The sequence below is a fragment of the Camelus ferus genome, chromosome 8, assembly GCF_009834535.1.
Source record: "Camelus ferus isolate YT-003-E chromosome 8, BCGSAC_Cfer_1.0, whole genome shotgun sequence".
In the NCBI taxonomy this organism is placed as follows: Eukaryota; Metazoa; Chordata; class Mammalia; order Artiodactyla; family Camelidae; genus Camelus; species Camelus ferus.
The window spans coordinates 67,494,996-67,513,117 of NC_045703.1; the positions used below are offsets into that span (position 1 = coordinate 67,494,996).

Consider the following 18,122-nt stretch of genomic DNA (forward strand, 5'->3'; position numbering starts at 1 on the left):
CCGGTGCCTCCCCGCGGTCCGCAGGAGTCCCTTTCTTGTATTCTGAGTGCCTTTCTGCAGGATGTAGTGCTTGGCGTGGGGCCTGGCCTTCTGAATTCACCTGGTCTGTGCCGGTGCCCGCCCTCCTCAGTCGGTCAGCGTAGCAGGTGATGGGAGACTTTGCTTTAAGGGTCTGGTTGAAATGAGTTTAGGTGCCCCACGTCGCCCCTGGCTACCAGGGGGTGCAAGTTCTTTGATTTAATCCATTAGTTCTCTGCAGACTGGACAGGGAAAGGGGTTAGTGGATCAGAGCAGTCCTGCAGGCTTGATAGCATCTTTTAAAAAACGTTTAAAAGCTAAACATTAACATTAAGCAATTAACTTTTGTAAATAGACCTGCCTGTGAATAGTTTCAGTCTAAAATAGTTTCAGTCTACATAATTTAGAAAAATTATCCATAGAAAGTGATGAGGCAAACTATTTTGAAAGGATGGCGGAGAACATGAGTTTTCAGAATATTCTTTGGCTGAGATGATTAAAATGATACAGTGCATTATTTTGGAGGCTAGACTTGGGAGGTGTTGCAGATAAAGACATAGCAGCAGATGGTGTTGACTAGGGGACCCAGGTCTTGACTGAGGGTCCATCTCTGGCCTTGAATGCTTTTCCTTCAGAATTTGGTGAGACTTTCAAAGCACAGGGTCTTGCCGGCTGTAATGGGTTATTTGACATTCCCTCCCCGCTTTTTTCCTCTAGCTTTATTGAGGTATAACTGACAAATAAAATTGCATATATTTAAAGTGTACAATGTAATGATTTAATATACTCGTTGACTCTTTAAAAATAAGAGGCCATTAATTAGTTCATAGAGATGAGAGAGTCGTCATAAATTAGACTCCAGTAAGAGTGGGTTAGATGCCCAGGGGAGGAACTTGTCCTCACGTGTCAGAAAAGAGGTGTTTAACAGGCCCCTGTTGGTTTCTGGGTGCTGTCCCCAGCCTTGCTTGGGGCTACATCTGTGACAGAGGCCCTTCCTCTCTTCTAGGTGCCGTGCTACGCATTTGATAGAGAGCTCAAGAAGCATGATTTAAACCCACTGATCAAGATCAGCGGTGCCTACTTGGTGGATGACTCTGACCCGGACACCTCTCTGTTCATCAACGTTTGCAGAGACATAGGTCTGAATCTGTGGGCAGTGAGGAGGGTGGTGGTGAAGGATTTCTTCGAAGGCTTCAGTATATTTGCCTGTCCACATTCCTGTTTGGATGTCCGTGTCACTGATGGGGCTGTCTAAGAGAGCTTTTGTCCCCAGGGATGTTCTCTGTGCACAGCTCCTCACTTTTGCAAATTTTGATTCCATCACAAAGTCTCCAAACCATCGGTCCATCCCAGCGTGTTCTCTCTGCCAGGTGCTTTGGGTTTCAGGATTCTCAAGCAAATCTTCCTACTAATGAGATGAGGGAAAATGGACTGATTTGGGGGAACTGGGGGTGCTGAGAGCTGCTGGGGCAGAGTAGGGGCAGAGAAGGCGTGGTAACCCTCCCCTTCATCAACGATCAGACTTTAATTAAATAAAGCCCAGGCGAGGTGGTGGAACTGTTATTTCCAATCCTGTTACATGGTGGGCACTGACTTGGGCACTGGGCTGTAGCACTCAGTGCGTGGGGGTTCTGCTCTCCTGGGGAAGGTGCATAGTAAGTAAGCCCCGTAATGTATAAGATATCAGATGAAGATAAAAGTCATCGTGTAAAGAGAAACACAGCTGTAGTAATCATGGCCATTGCTGCCGGCAGTCTGTACAGTCTGGCTGTTACTCTAGGCACATCTAGTTTCTTTTCTTTGCTCCTCCCCAAGCCTGTGTAGCACACAAGCCATTGGGTCCATCGGTAATTTGACCAAAGTCATAGAGACAGTAAATGGTGGAGCTAAGATTTGAACCCAGAGCTGTGTGTGGGTTCTTTCCATGAATCTACTCATCTTCCCACTAGTCCAGTCCATGGAGTGCCTAGTCTATTTATAGCTTGAAAGTGGGCAATACTGGGGTTCCTGTAAGTCTAGGAGAAGGGGGTACATCATCCCTTCACTCACCTCTTATGTAGGCACAGGGCAAGCATCTTCCCATTGCTTGGTGACTTCCCGGCTGCCCTGCAGGGTGGGAGTGCTGATCTCATCCTGAGCGGTCATTGACTTGCGCAGGGTCTCGAACTGGGATGTGATCCTAGTCTGTTTTGTTTCCAAACTTCTGCTACCTTATGTTAGTTATGGAGACTTTAAAAAAAATTGATCATGTTTTAAAGGAACCTTGGACCTAAGGGTAAGCTTGGTTACTGCGCCGGATGCATGGTCTGATTCAATGTCACACGTCACCTTTTGCAGACTCACTACGGGACTCCAGTCCGCAGTTGCGTGCCTGTCCCCCCGGCACTGCCGCCTGCCTGGTGCGAGGGGGCCAGGGCTTCGACGTCGGCCGGCCCAAGGAGGGACTGCAGCTCCTGAGCAATGACAGGTCGGTGTGCTGCTGGCGTGCCATCTCTGGCAGGAACTCGCTTTTCGGGGAGTTGCGAGAATATCCCTTTACAACAGGGCTTGAGAGAGTACGTGCAAAATTACTGCTTCCCATATGCTCATAAAGTTCTTTGTTAGTCATGACTTGAGTCACATGCGCTGGCTTGTTGACCTTCTAATCACTTGTCTCTTAGAGCAGGAAAATGTGTATCATGAGCTAGCTCGTGCCTACACGTGCATCCACTTCGTGTACACCTCCCTTAAGGTGTGTTCTGACGGTTTCCCTGCTTCGCCATCCGTGACATTGGTTTTATGTCTAAGGTTATCTGTTATTTAAAAACATGGTCCTGGGCGGGCGAGCGGCAGGAGGGCCACTTTGCAGGCACCCTTCTGGGTGCAGAGTTTGCCTCCCTAACTGGGATACGCAGGCCCCCAGTTCCCAGTGACCGTGGTTCGTTTCTCCTAAAAAGCGGTGCCGGTTGCACGTGCGCCTCTCCTGTTCATGTGTCTGACTCGGCAGAGATGTCCTTCTCCAGTGTGTCACATGTGACCACGTCCTGAACTTGGGTCAGGGATTTTGATTTTTCTCCCCATTCCTGGAGCCTTTGGCAAGTACCTGCTGTAGTCTGGAGCTGGTGGCGCTTCCCTGTGTGCAGTTATAGGTCTCACTTCTGTCCCCAGGAAACGCTGGAGCATAAGCGCAATTTAAAGGTGTTTGGGAGATATCTGCACATGGGTCTGTGTTCATTGCCGTGGCCGCCGAGCCAAGTACCGCAGACGGGTGGTTCAACACCGGAAACTTGTTTCCTCTCAGTGTTGGAGGCTAAGGTGTCAGCAGGGTGGGTTCTCCTGAGACCTTCGCCCTCGGCCTGTAGACAGCCGCCTTCTCCCCTGTCTTCTCACGGCCTCGCCTCTGTGTCTGGGTCCTGATCTCCTCTAGTAAGGACACTAGTATCTGTTGAGGGCCCACTCTGATGACCTCATTTTAGCTTAATCACCTCTTCAGTGGCCCTGTTTCTAAGTACAACCACGCGTGGAGCTGCTGGGGGTGGTTAGGGCTTCAACATGCGAATTTTGTGGGCACACAGTTCGGTCTCTTGCATTGTCCTGTGTGATGAAAGGGTGATTCTTCATCCTGGGAGGGCTCGAGAGGAAGTGTGGACATCGAGCAAAGGCCTGAGCTTGTCTTCAGAGAAGAGGAAGGTCATCTGCTCTCTGTGGTTCTGTGGCCAGCACACCAGGAGCCGAGCCCGTGCCCCACAGCGAGACCAGGACCCCCTCTCGCGGCTCCAGGCTTTTCCCAGCTCCCCGCAGCCGAGGCCCTGCCACTGGGCTCACTTCAGTTTCATTCCAAAAAAAAAGACCTTTGGCTTGCGCTTAGGAGTTGTGTTTAGAGAGGAAGTGGTCGAGCAGCTTTGCGGCTGACGTGCGCTAGGCCTGCTCAGCTTGTTTGTTTTGTTTTGTTAGATCCTTTTTGGTTGTGTTTGTTTGTTGTACTCAGACAGCTTTTCTTAGTATTCAGGTTTACATATTGGTTGTTTTACTTATTTTTTTAAGAAAATAGCACTCACTGACGTTGACTTAAGAAAAAAAATTTTTAGAATGACAATAAAGTTAAATTACTCTGTCCTGTGGCTTCTTTTATATTTTGATCTTTCTTCTGTTAACCCTCCTTCCCCAAAGGGTGTGCTGAGTGCTCAGGACAACAGGTCACTCTGAACGTGATTTGCACTTTTATAACACCCTTTCCTCCACTTGTCTCCCGCAGGCTTGTCCTGAGCTACGTCAAGGAAGAGGCAATCCAGCCAGACTTTTGTGACGGTCACAGCCCGGCGGTGACTATTACATTTGTCTGCCCATCGGAGCGCAGAGAGGTGAGGGCCTGGTCTTGGGCGACCTCCCCGCAGTGGAGGGGCGGCAGGGCTGGGGGTGCAGCCGGGCGGTGGGGCCGGGTGTGGGGGATGCCGGGGGAGCTGGAAGACATGCTTCCTGGGCTGGTCCTGGGCCCCCCTGTGAGGCTTGGGGTGGGTGGGGGGACAGCTTGCTGTTTGATTTTCCTCAGCCACCCGGAGGGGCCCTACCCCTGCTGATAGGATGGTGTTCTGCTCAGGTGGTGTGTGAGTGATTGTAAGTGATTCATGGACAGAGTTAAAACCTTTTTATAGTTATGCTGATTTGAATGAGTTATTTGAGAAACCATCCGTAGAATCCTGAACCTGTGATTTCATGGCTCTGAATTGCTTAGGATGAGACAAGTTAAAAATAGCGCACTGGTTTATAGAAACGTAGTAAGAAACGGGTGGTACAGATGGTGTGTATACCGGGCAGAAATTGGGCAGGCCGGCGACGGAAGTGGGGGTGGATGCCGGTGTCAGAGATGACAGGGTTCCTACATCTCATGGAGGAGGTCCACTTCGCCTGCCCGCCCTCCCTTCCCACACTCTCGGGCAGATGAATGCCCTGCCCCCTGGCTGTTCACTCAGTTCTCAGGCAGCTGTGCACTCCTTGAGGGTAGGGCCCGAGTCTGGCGTGCCCCTGGGCCCCGTGCCCAGCTGTGGTGCACATGCCGCTTCTGTGTAAGTGTCTCAGCAGATGCGGTTCGAGGGAGACATTCTCCAGGGAGGAAGGGTGGGCTTTCCTGCAATTTATTTCTGCCTTCTCCTAATAGAATGAAGTAGGAGGAACTGAATTCTTTTGCCAAAGAATGTCCTCCCTTCCCTGCCCCCCAAGCAAACATGGAATTTGCTCTGGTTTCTGGCTACTGGCCTGTTTTATGTCTAGGGGTGGGGGTGGGGGTGGGGGACAAAAGTACAGTGCAGGCCGGCTTTCGTTTTTATGTCCCTAGACTTCCAGGGCCACGTGGTGTCAGTGGAGCGAAGGCCCGATTGACCAGTAGTCGAATGTGAATCTGAGTCTTTTAAGCCTGATGAGATGGCTCTAAGCTGGCAGTGGTTCTAGTGTTTCCCTTTCTTATTTGTGCCATGTCCAGTGAGAATCATCTCACCCAGTCACAGCGAGGAGGATTGGGGGCTTCCCTCGTTCTTCTCCGGGGTCTGCGAGGCGCTCACGGGGGTTAGAGGGGGAGGCCAGGGTGTTCTCGGTGGACCTAGTGGTTCTGTTTTCAGCCTGACTGTTCCTGGGGCAGAACTTGGGTGCCGTGTGCTTGGATACCTTAATGCTTGAAGGTTTTATTGAAGCATTTCTGCTGGCTTATTGAATGCTTTTAGGAGCTGAAACTTTAGTAAACGTTCACCTTGTCATATAGATCTTTAAAAATTTTATTGACATACTTTGAAAATTCAACTGTTTTAAGTACAACTTACTGGTTATCAGTATATTAACAGAATTGCACAATCATTGCCACAGTCTGCGTTAGAACATTTCCATCAACCCGGAGAAACCTTGGGCCCAGTTGCGCTCACTCCCCTTTCCCCCTGAGCCCTGGTGACCATGAGCTTCCTTTCTCTCTCTGCATCTGCCTTGCCTGACGTCTCCCTTAAGTGGAATCACACACTATGTGGCCTTTGGTGTTCTGCCCCTCACCCAGCACTTGGACCACATCCCTGTATGTATGTCAGACTGCCCTGAGATGAGGGGTTAAAGCATCAATTTGGAGTCACCAGTTGGAGCTGGACTTGTAACTCTGCAACTTAATAATCACGTGACCTGTTATTTGGTAAATCTGGCCCTTAGGACTGCCTGGCACGTTGCAGGTGCTCAGTCAACGTTTGCAGAGTGAGGGGGCCTGGAAGTAGCACAGCTGTTCGTCCTGATACTAAGACCAGTAAAGCGTTTCTCCCAAGGAAGTTTAGAAAGATGACACTGTACCCCAGTGAACAGCGACCTCATAGCATCCTTCCCAGAATCCGGGTTTGTGGTGGGTGACGCCCTGGCTTCACCTGGGGGCTGGAACAGGTGAGGTGTGCCCAAGACCCCTCTGACAGTCTTAGGAAAGGGGTTGAGGACTGTCTCCGCAGATGCACACGTGCGCAGTGATTGCCACTCACCTTGGGGCTGCGTGTGGCCCAGGCTCAGCAGCACCTCTGACTGACAGGGTGAATGGAGCACGTGCCCGTCACAAGAGGGCATGGTGGTCATGTGACACTGGTTCCGGGTGGGCTCACGGGCTGAATTGCCTGTGACTCTGAAAGTGACCAGAGGAGCTGGGAGGAAATGGAGTGGTTGTAGGTCAAATAGTGGAAATCTGCTGAGAGCAGTGCTGATTCAGAAACAAGAACAGAAACACGTCGAAACCCAACAACATACTTTTGAGCTTTTCAGAAGCATAGGACATCGGCCTTTAAACTGCGTGAAAAAAAATTACTTTTGCTTCTTTCAAACCGTCTTTACTAGGGCACCCTTCCCAAGCTCACAGCGAAATCCAACTGCCGCTATGAAATCGAGTGGGTCACGGAGTACGCCTGCCACAGGGATTATCTGGAAAGTAGGAGCTGCTCTCTGAGCAGTGAGCAGCACGACATCGCCATCAACCTCCAGCCACTTGTCCAGGACGGGGGTGAGGCGGGGCCTGGGGGCCGAGAAGTGGGAGCGGGGCTGGGAGCCCCGGGGTGAGCTCCCCTGCCAGGGGCCGGGTGTTACTGGTTTGAGTAAAGACGTGCTGGGACTTTGTCCCACCCGGGCTTGTAACGAGGCTTCCTCTGGTTTATCGCCGTTTCCTTAGCTTCAAGCTCCCCACACTACACTTCAGATGGAGAAGAATATGTTTTTTATTTGAATATCTGTGGAGGAACCGAAGCACAGGTCTGTAATAAGAAGGATGCTGCTGTTTGCCAAGTGAAAAAGTCAGATTCCACTCAAGCCAAAGTGGCAGGAAATCTCCAGAATCAAACCCTCCGGTGGGTACCGCCTTCGCATCACTTTGAAGTGCCTTGTGTGTCTTCCTGTGAAACCTCCCCTTGTCTGCCTCTTCCTCGCGTTTTGCACAAAGTGCAGGACATCAGCTTAGCCTGCACGCTTTCCTGCTTGACTCGGGCATGTTGCCGTCTGCCCCTGAGCAGGTGGATGCTTTCCTGGGCTTCACCGTCAGGGAGTTCTGTTCATACCATTTGCTTTATGTTGTTTGTAAGGAGCCACACTGTAGGAAGATTATTTAATCGCTTTATTTGGCTTTTGTAATCCTAAGATTTATGTTTCTGAGGAGTTTTGATTTTTTGTTGTTACTGTTTTTCCTTTGGCGGTTTGAGAATCTGAAACACCATTGGCATTCCCCAAAGTTTTTTTGTTTTTTTTTTCTTTTTTGGGGGAGGGAGGGTAATCAGGTTTATTTTTTTACTTACCTGTTTATTTTTAAGGGAGGTCCTGGAGATTGAACCCAGGACCTCGTGCATGCTAAACACACACTCTACCACTGAGCTACACCCTCCTCCTGCAACAAAAGTTTTAAACAACGGGGAAAGCATTCATCACATTCTTGCGACCCTTACCTTGGTTGTTACATGCACAGAAGCGTTGCAAAAGCGTAGTTCTCTGAAAAAATAAGCGTTGTTCAGGACCCCTCAGGTGAGACGTCTTAGGGCAGTTGCTCGCAACGCTGTGTCTTCTTGGGCATCACTTATTTTGTACAAAATCCAAAAATGAGAGCAGAGGGGTCTTTGTGCTCAGAGTAAAACCTTCAGTGCTTTCTTCCAGCCAGTTCTTACTTTGAAACAAGGGGATGACAAGCCCCGCACATTTGGAACTCATTTCCTTGAGAGAATTCTTTCCCAGCTGGCGGGAGAGCTTGCTGTTTTCTGTCAGTGCTGATTTGTGGACGGTGCGCAAAAGACTTAATATAGACATGTTTAAAAATTCAAGTTTCTTGGTTCTACCAAATGTTTGTGTGCGTGTTAAAAAATCCAGGTACTCTGACGGAGACCTCACCTTGATCTACTTTGGAGGTGACGAGTGCAGCTCTGGCTTCCAGCGCATGAGCGTCATCAACTTCGAGTGCAGTCAGTCTGCAGGTGAGCGGGCCCTGGGCTTCACCACGTCTGCATGGATGAGCGCTGGGTGGAGAGGCCAAGTGTCCTCCTTCAGACTCGGCCACCTCCAGGTCCCAGCCTAGGTTCCTCTGTTGGAGCAGGCAGGAGAACCCCAGCTCCGCCCCACCCACGACACACACATCCTGTTTCCATTTTCCCCCGTGCTCTGTTTGTTTTGGGCATGGGCCCAGCACTGGCTTGCTGGGCAAGCGTTCTGTCCTGAGCCCTGGCTCTCACTGGAGCGCGTGCAGAGCCGGCAGGCCGCATTGAGTCACCAGCTCCAAGTGGGTTGTTGCTGAACAGCTCTTCTTTTAGGAGATGAGTTTCTAGGTGAGTCTTTTTGTAAATGGTGACTCCCCATTACAGCCTAGGCTTTGGGATCATGAGAGGTAACAGGGCAAGCTTAAACAAACGTTTGGTTTTCCTGAGCAGTGGGAGAAGTGGCCTTGAAGTTACGATGGCACTGGCATTGCAAAAAGCCAGGCTGCTGCCTGTGTCTCCAACGTTCTGGACTCGGGTTGCATCTGCAGGGATGCATGGGACCCCACTGTCATAAGAAAGCTGTCCCACCTGAGCACCTCCAAGTGGGGACCTCAGCTGCTCTGCAAGCTGGCCAAGCCTCCGCATGGGCTCGGTCCTGGAGCCGCCTGGGTCCAGCCCCGTTTGCATAGGCCTGCACAGCAGCCCCGCCCCTGAGGGTCTCCTGGCCCTTCCTGCTGTTTGTTTGGTGTGTTTCTGTGGTAGAGCTTTTGACCATCTGGTCACAGGGAAGCCTCCTTCATGATTCACTGAGGGGCCTGGGAGGGGCTGCTGTGCTTCAGGAGTGTATCTGTGACAGTGACAGTGGTCAGGAGAGGTGGTGACGAGCACCAGGCGCTGATAAGCAGCTTGGAGAGTAAGTGGAGAGTGACCTAAGGGCGCAGATGGAGGACCTTATGTCAGGATGTCCCGTTGACTCCTGTCATTTCTGTCTGTAGTCACCCTTGTTCACAGCTCTACTGTTACCTGCCAGCCCTCCTTGCTCCCCATCGTGCACTCCGGTGTGACGTTGGGTTCTGTTCACTGAACTTTTTGTGTTCTCAGTCGATTCATTCAACACACATTTTATTAACACCTGTTTGCTTCGACCCTCTGGGGCCTAAGGATGCTGAGATGATGGAGAGCCTCCATGCATTCATAGACCAGAAGCAGAGGGAGATCCGGAGAGTGATGACTGCGGTGCAGGCTGATGCAGGCTAGATGGAGCGCCCGGGCAGCAAGCACTGTCACTGGGTCTTTATCAGGAGGGAGACCCTGAGGTTGGTGGGTATCTGTAAGGGGCAGGCAGTTAGATGAGAGGAGGTGCTGCTTGGGTGAGCCCTGCAGGACAAGTAGGGGTAAACCAGGAGCAGAAGATGGGGACCTGTGGGCACTCGGCTTCCGGCAGAGGGAACAGCTCACGCAGAGGTGTGAACTGGGGAAGCTGTGAGCAGGTCAGAGCTATGGGTCCAGAACGTGGCTAACGATGACCCTAGAAAGGGGACTGGAGCCACATGGTGAAAAGCTTGTAGGTCCTGCAGAGGAGCTGGACTTGATGTAGAAATCCGTGCAAAGGGACTTTAACCAGGGGGTGGCCCGCGTCTGGCCTGGGTGTGGCCTTTGGGTATGTCTCCCTCTGGTTTGGGTGCCTCTGCCCTCCCCAGATTCTCCTTTCTTCCATCACCCTCACCTCTTCTAGGCTTGTAGGAGACCCTTTCTGAAGTCCACCTCTTCTGCTCTGTGTCCAATTCCGTGGAAAGGCCAGCCTCCTCCACATTCCAACTCCCCAGACCCTCCGACCCTCGGGCTGCCCCTGCGGGCTGGGCTGCCCTGCTGCTGCCCGTCTCCTTCCGCCCTGTTGTTAACCCTTTTGGCCCCGGTCTGTCTGCGATTTTTATAAATGACTTGGCCGAGGTCTTTGGGAATGTGCTGGTCTCATTTGGGCATGCTGGGAGGCTAGAATAATGATCCAGAGAGACCCCAGCAGACCCGAGGAGGGTACTGAGAAGACACGTGGTCAGGGACTCAGGGAAGAGGTATGGACGTCCAGGAGTGGTGCTGGAAAGCTAGAGCCCAGAAATGCTTGAGGCCATTTGTTTTTCCTTTTTTGCTTTTTATTATGAAAGTTCTCAGATATATAAATAATGAACATTACAGTGAAAACTTATGTGCCCACCACTCTAGGCTTAACGGTCATGAATGTTTTGCCAAATTTGCTCCATGTTTATCTCCTCCGTGTGTGTCGTTGATGGGTGATAACACACCACCCTGACTCTGAGAGAGGATGTACCTTTATGTGACCTCAGTGCCATCATCAGATAGGACAAAACTAACAGAGAGGCCCTCATACTGAAGACTCACATCTCTGTAGGCTCATTTCATTGTGATTGTGACTCGGAGACCAGACAGAGGTGGTAGGTATTTTGTGGGAGATTTCGAGCCTGCCCTCAGGCTGGAGTTGAACTATGAAATATTTGACTCCCTCCAGCTCTGTGATTCAGAGCAAACTGTATGCTAGATGTGCTATGTTGCCTGTATACTATGAAGTCATTTCATTATTAGTTTGTGCAAATTTAAATTTAGAGTTTTTAGAGAAAGCCCCTCGGTGGATTCTGTGTTCATTGGGTAAACGTAATAATGTAGTTTTGCATGTTGAATGGGTGTTAATTGAGGCTGTAGTATTGTGAACTGTGGTTTATAGTTCAACTTGGACCTCCAGCAATTATTTATGCTTATCAATCAAGGGTTTCATGCCTTTCAAGATACAAAGGTGCATGCATTTTTTTTCTATCCATGATATGTGTATTTTTTCATTTTAGTAATTTACATCTGGTTTGATATAAATTAAACGTATTGGTGGTGGTGATCCTGTCAGATAAGAACATTAGACCATTTTGGGGGGAGGAATGATAGGCCAGTGAACAACCATCCACAGATTTAAGTGGCTCCTTATTACATTTAATAATAAGTTATTTTCTTTAGTTCAGTGCAGGTCTTGAGGGGGCCCTGCTCCATGTTGTTGATGCAGGAAAAATGTGGGGTGAGAGGATGGCCGTGTCCCAGGTCTCGGTTGAGTCCCTGGGACGTGCCCCGCCAAGTGTGGGGCCTTGGCTTCACACAGCAAAGAATTCAAGACTGAGCCACAGTTGAGTAAAGGTAGGTTTATTCAGAGAGATGCCTCCTCCGTAGACAGAGTGCAGGCTGTTTCAGAAGGCCAGAGAAAAGTTACGAGGCGTAGGGGTTGGGTGCTCAATTTAAAGTAAAAGTAGATACACACTTCATAGACAGTGCGGGGTTGCTGGTTTTTATGGGCTCAGTAGCTTCATGTGCTAACAAGTGGGAGGATTATTCCAGCTACTTTGGGGAAGGGGCTAGGATTCCCAGGAATTGGGCCACTGCCAACTTTTTGACCTTTCACGGTCAGCCTTGGAACTGTCATGGCGCCTGTAGGAAGGCCATTTACCATGTTAATATATTACAGTGGGGTGCATAATGAAGTTCAAGGTCTGTTAGAAGTCAGATCTCCCACCATCTTGGGCCTCAAGGCCTGCTAGGGGTTGAATGTTCCTCCGCTTCAGGGCTAACTGCTGTGTCATTCTTTGAGTGATTGTGCCCTGCCCCCTCCCCTCCTGTCTCACAGTCACTTGGGGACCTTTGTACTTTGCATCTTGTATCTGTAGACTTGGCTTCCTAGGACTCTGCAGAATGGGAGCAGCAGTTTTTTATCACCAGAAGTAAAAGGCACGTCCCAGCCTCAAAGGCAGGGAGGTGGGGAATGTAGTTTAGTGCGCCTAGAGGAAAAATTTGATGCCGAGAGCTTTTTCCACAGGAAGAGCCCGCTTGCCCTTCAGCTGGTCAGGGGATCCACATGCCCTGAGGCCAGGTAACATGCTGGGGAGTGAATGCTGGAGGCTGGGGGGCCAGGATGCGGAGACTGCAGAAAAGTAATACTAACCCTGCTGGTGGAAGGAAACTGTTGGCCCCAGGAAAAGTGGTCCTGAAGGCAAGGCCATTGTGCTTAAAAACAAATAAACAATGAGCTTGGGTAGAGAGGAGTCTTAACTATTCTCCTGAAATTCTTTGAGGAATTAAATGAGAATGCCAGTGAGGTGCATGCCAATGGTTATTTAAAATGGACTCTCCCAGCAGATTGTTAGTTTCACATGCAAATCTAGCTCCCAAGTAGGGATGGACCCTAGAAGCATTCCTAGTGTCATTCAATCACTTGTAAATTTACCTGGTAAAAGAAAAGCACTGTGAATGCTTCAGGTTTTGAGGAAACAGGCCTTTTGTGACGAGTGAAATACCAATCCAGTGGGAGGAAGCTGTATGTAAACCGTGGGGAGGAGGGATGGGGTCGAAAGATGCGTAGGAGCTTCCTGGCCCCTTCCGTGGGGTGGGGGGGCAGGGGTCCAAGCCAAGGGAGGGTGGGTGGGCTCAGTGTTGTCAGAAAGGAGGCTGGGAATGCTGCTGCTTAAAGAGAACGGCTTTGAGTACTCACTTTAAAAAAAAAACAAAAAACCCCCGAAAAACAGAAGAAAGATACCCACAGTAGCGGAGGGAAGCATTGCCTTGTGGTTGAGTCTGGCTCTGGGGCCAGACCGTCTGGGGTTGATTTCTGGCTCCCCAGCATTCTAGCTGTGAAACCATAGGCAAATTATTTAGCCTGCCTAAATCTGCGTAATGGGGCTAAACCTGTACCTGTGCCATTGAGTTTTTGGGATGAGATGCATTGACATTTTATATTGAGTACTTCACGCAGAGCCTGTTTGGGGCAGCGGGTCCCCACAGGGCGCTTAACGCTCAGCACAGCGCCCTTGCGCTCTGTGCAGATCAGCCACTGTTGCTGGTGTTATGATTATGATGTTTATGGTATTAAAGATTTCACAGGAATGGCAATTGAAATGTCATTTGCCCTTGGTCCAAAATATTATTTCCCTTTCCTTTAGAACATTGTGCACTTCAGGGCACGAAACCTCAAGAAAAGCAAATCATGTAGGAGGTCCAGAGGAGGATTATTAAGCCATCAAGGGGTGGAAAATGGACCTTCATGCCAGCGGTCCACCAGCTTGGAAAGGCTAGGGGATAGTGTTTCTAGTCTGGGAAAAGTCAACAAAGTCTGCTGAATCCCAGGCTACGTGGAGCGGGGAAGTGGCCCATGAAGTGCTGCCTTCAGAGCAGAGCTGAGCTGGGAGGGCTCCCGGTGGGGAGGCCTGTGGGGCTCCCTGAGCTGCTGGGCGGACAGCCTGCTGGTTTGAGTAGGGCGGTAGAGACCTGTGCCTGGTGCCGCCGCCCTGAGGACCGAGGGTGCTGGAGCCTGTGGGAGTGCGGTGCTGGGCCTCTGCACGCTTCAGTTGGGAGCGACTGCAGACACTGTCCCTCTCCAACTTTCATTGCAGGGTTGCATCCCGGGGAGCTTGTCCTGCTCACAAGCACATTGTTAAATCCGTGGCACTCCCAGAACTAGAGCCCTGGCCTGTCAGTGAACCCCCGGGTCTGACCTGGAGGGCGCTCACGGGCCTGCTGGAGGCGGACTGCAGCCTGCGAGCAGCAGAGCCCTCCTGGTGGCTCACATGTTCCTCGTGAACAGTCGTTTCAAGACCCCGTTGAGTGTGTTGTAGATGGCCTTATGGCCTATTGGGACCATCCTGCTGAGATAGGAGGGACATAGGCCTGCCCTGGAGGGTTGTGACTGTCGGACACTTTACAGAAGCCGCTCTGATCTCCGGGGGTTGGGGCTCGAGTCTGTGTGACTGCACAGCTGGTGTTGGTGTCCTCTGTGCTGTTTCTGCCCTTGCTCCTCTGACGTTCCTACGTTTTGGTCACATCCTGGGTGCTTTTTCCCTTTACAAATTGCACAGGTAACGGTGGGAAAGGGGCTCCTGTGTTCACCGGAGAGGTGGATTGCACCTACTTCTTCACGTGGGACACCAAGTACGCCTGCGTGGACGAGAAGGAGGCCCTCCTCTGCGGCGTCTCTGACGGGAGGCAGCGCTTTGACCTGTCGGTGCTGGCCCGGCACTCAGGTAGGCCTGCAGCCCTCGCGGGGCTCACTCGAACCTTCCCCACCAGTATGTTTGCAGGTGCGGTTACTGGTTTCTTTGTCAGCTAATCGCATTTAGGCCTTGCCCCTCTTCTTTGCTCATTGCAATAGCAGAAGTGACACTGAGTTAGGAAGCAGGGTGTCTGACTCTGAGGTCGACGTTACTGCTTTCTGCTTGGAATACCTGGGGCTGACCTTGTCAGAGTTGGCTAAAAATTGCCCAGTACTTTCTGTGTGCCAGGCCTTGTGCTTTGAGACTAGAAACTTATTATTATTTTTTAAATTTAAGCTCTCCTTGCTAAGAGGGTAGATCTTAAAAGTTCTCACCACACATGTTGGTATGTGTATGGTGGTTACACACATGGTGTGGACGTTAAGTGGACTTGCGGGGTCTCCCTTTCCCAGTCTATGCACGGATCAGTCATTATGGTGGTACGCCTGCAATGAATGCGGTGGTGTGTGTCCGTTCTGTCTCAATTAAAAGTTACTCAAATTCTTACAGCAGGCTTGGAGTAGGCAGTGTTCCCACTAAACACGTGGGCTGTCAGGCCCGGAGGCTTGCCCTCCTGGGGTGAGGGCGGTGGGGCTGCGTGGGTCCAGCCTTCTGCCCTCTGCTCTCCCCTGGGTCTCACTGCCTCGCCCCACCTCTAAAGTGGGGTCCGTGTCCCCTGCCCAGCCCTTCATGAGGCTTAGAGGAGAATAGATGTGGGTGCCCTTGGGACGCGGTGCTGTGTCCTTGTACGGAGGGGCTTGTCACAGCAGCCTGGCTCCTGGCGGACACCCGCCGAGGTAAATTTATTTGTTCTCTGAAGCTGTGCTTGCTGAGTATCTGTTACGGGTCAGGGGCTGGACTCGGTGCCCGGGAGACCACAGCGAACGACCCCTGCCTCGTGGGCCTTGAAATTTGGCCGGAGGCAGAGCAGGGTGAAGAGTCGGAATGGGGATGTCCTTTAGCAGCCCTGGACTTGGGCCTTTGTAGAAGTGAGTTGCGTCTGTAAAGTGGGGATAATGTGTAAGACACACAGGGAAGAACCTGCCTGCGCCCCGAGGTGACCGCCTGTGACAGGGCAGTTACTGTGTGTCCCGAGTCTGCTCCCTCCGCCCGGGTGGATGTTTTCCTGTGCACAGAGGACTGGGTCACGAGCCGCCCCAGCTCAGGCACCACATGTATCTTGTTTTCCTTCCGGTGGCCCCGAGTGCTAATCCCTGTGCTGGGCTGCTTGTGTGGAGAGGGCTGGGTCCCTTCTCTCACACGGGCCTTATCTGGGGTCCCAAGGCAGGTGCGTCATCGACAGCCCGCGCCCTCCGAGTCCCAAGGCAGGGCTGGAGTCTGGATTTGCTTTTCAGCATCTGATTTCCAAGCATGGGGCTTGGGAGAATTTTATTGTTTAATCCTCTGGCCTCTCTGTTAAGCCTCTTCTGAGGAGCTGTTGTTGGATGGCTTGTTTCTGTCACGTTCAGGACAAGCCTAAGATTCTCCTGTTTCTGTGCCTCCAGCCAGCTGGGTGCACAGCGTGCACGCCTGGCGTTTCGCAGCCACAGGCCTGGTGGGCTTCGGGCCTTCACCTGCCTTCCGCCCAGTCACCGTTTGTGCTGTGACTCGCAGAGAAATAGCACCGCCTTTGGCTCAGAAGAAGCTTTTCTGTTGTTACAGAACTGGAACAGAATTGGGAAGCCGTGGACGGCAGCCGGAGGGAACCAGAGAAGAAACATTTCTTCATTAACATCTGCCACCGAGTGCTGCAGGAGGGCAAGGCGAGGGGCTGCCCTGAGGACGCGGCCGTGTGCGCCGTAGGTGAGTGGTCCCTGGGTTGAGGCTCTAGGTGACAGTTGTCCTGAAGGTGTGTGGAGCCAGGCTGCATCTGTTCGGAGCGAACCAGAGAATCTTCCTGTGGTTTATTGAGCCTCCTTTCTTTGGGTTCAGCATATAAAGGATGATAAAAGAGTTCAGTGACTCAGATGTAGGCAACTGCTTGGTTGCACTCTGGACATTGTCGCCCTCAGGTGTCTTGAAGTTGGCCGAAGCCTTCTGATGTGGTCTGACTGGGAACGGAGAACCATGTGGGAGAGTCCTGGGTGATCCTCTCACTTAGTAACCCAAGGAATAGCGTTGCCAGTCCTTGTGTAAAACTGATTCTGATTTTTTAACAACCTTCCTGCCTGCAAGTGTTTAAGCATTACGGCTTAAGGCGCCTGGAATCTCATATTGTAGCCTCATCTGAGAGCACCTTACCTCTTAGGTCCCTTTTGCTGTAACTGTGTTGGTTGCAACCTTTCAATTTAATATTTATAGCACATTAGCTGTTTGTCACTTCAGACTCACCTGGAAAACGACGCGCAGTGAGACTAGTTGGAATCTGTTATGACCGTTAGAAAAGGAATTGTGAACCCAGGCAGGATTTTAGGCATTATCCCAGGACTGGGAATTGGTGTCTTTCAGAGCAGGTCCAGGCATGTCCCTGCCTTTATTTGAGAAGAATCTGGGACAAAGTTTCAGTACTTTATAGTAAAAATCAACTGAACCAAGAACTAAGCAATCACCTGCTTGGCTTACCGAGCAGGCTTTAATTAGTGTCTGCTCTGGTCGTGGACAAATTTCAGCCCTTGGTTTTGAAAGACCTTGTGGCTAGAGGGAGCTGAGTCCCCTAAAGTGGAGGAACAGCGTTATTTTCTGCGATGGAGTGACATGGTCCCGCCTCTCTGTCCCTCGTGTCCCTGTGGAATGTTGTTTATCATTCTCGCACTTTCCTACTAAGCCTGGAGGTGGCCTTGCCTTCCTCAGTGTGGCTGCCACTGTCAACCTTGCCACTCAAGGCAAACCCACTGACCACCGGGGCCAGACTAGGTGGGCCGGGGAAGGGGCCGAGGCACACGAGTTGGGCCTTGATTTTCAGTACTTCTTTGTGTCATTATCATTTTTAATCTTGTCTTCTGGGTTTGTTTGTGTGTTCTTTTGTTTGTTTGTTTTGCCTTTTCTCCAGATAAGGACGGAAGTAAAAATCTGGGCAAATTTGTTTCTTCTCCCACAAAAGAGAAAGGAAACATTCAGCTGTCTTACTCCGATGGTGATGAGTGTGGTCATGGCAAGAAAATACAGACTAACATAACACTTGTCTGCAAGCCAGGTAACAATGAGAAAGATGAGGTGTGGGGTGGTTTCTGCTCGCAGCGCCCTGCACTCTGTGTCTCTGCTTCTCCCTGGCCACTGCCGAGATGCCAAGGCAGAGGGGTGTAGGGCTGACTGGTGAGGCCCCGGAAGTGGCGGTGGTGCTTTGGGTTCCATTCCCCATCCCCGCGCACACCAGTCCGGAGACGGAGGGGCCGCGTGGCTGGGATTTTCCGGATGAGTTGCGCTCTCCCCACGGCTTCCTCTCCTTAGGCCTGGAGCAGGGCAACCATGTGGCCCGTTAGCTTCCTTTGAAGGGGGAGAATCTCAGGTGGTTAAGAACGTTGTCACTGATCCCCCCCCCCCCAACACTGTGCTCTCCTCACTTATCTTTATTTACAGGTTTACGTTGTTGTTCAGGGTTAGAATCTGTATATGCACACATTTTCATGTTTCTCAGCACATAATATTTTGTGAATACTCTTCTGTG

At 51.1% G+C, this 18,122-nt stretch overlaps 1 protein-coding gene across 1 annotated transcript in view; it reads left to right on the forward strand.

Annotated features, from left to right (window-relative positions):
- The window catches only part of IGF2R (insulin like growth factor 2 receptor), a 96,021-nt gene that overhangs the window by 32,935 nt on the left and 44,964 nt on the right, over window positions 1–18,122 (forward strand). The window contains exons 5-13 of the mRNA XM_032485291.1: window positions 1,025–1,157; window positions 2,356–2,485; window positions 4,253–4,358; window positions 6,838–7,000; window positions 7,166–7,340; window positions 8,344–8,447; window positions 14,345–14,509; window positions 16,181–16,321; window positions 17,508–17,651. Of these exons, the coding sequence (XP_032341182.1) occupies window positions 1,025–1,157; window positions 2,356–2,485; window positions 4,253–4,358; window positions 6,838–7,000; window positions 7,166–7,340; window positions 8,344–8,447; window positions 14,345–14,509; window positions 16,181–16,321; window positions 17,508–17,651 (1,261 nt within the window). The remainder of the gene's footprint in view (window positions 1–1,024; window positions 1,158–2,355; window positions 2,486–4,252; window positions 4,359–6,837; window positions 7,001–7,165; window positions 7,341–8,343; window positions 8,448–14,344; window positions 14,510–16,180; window positions 16,322–17,507; window positions 17,652–18,122) is intronic.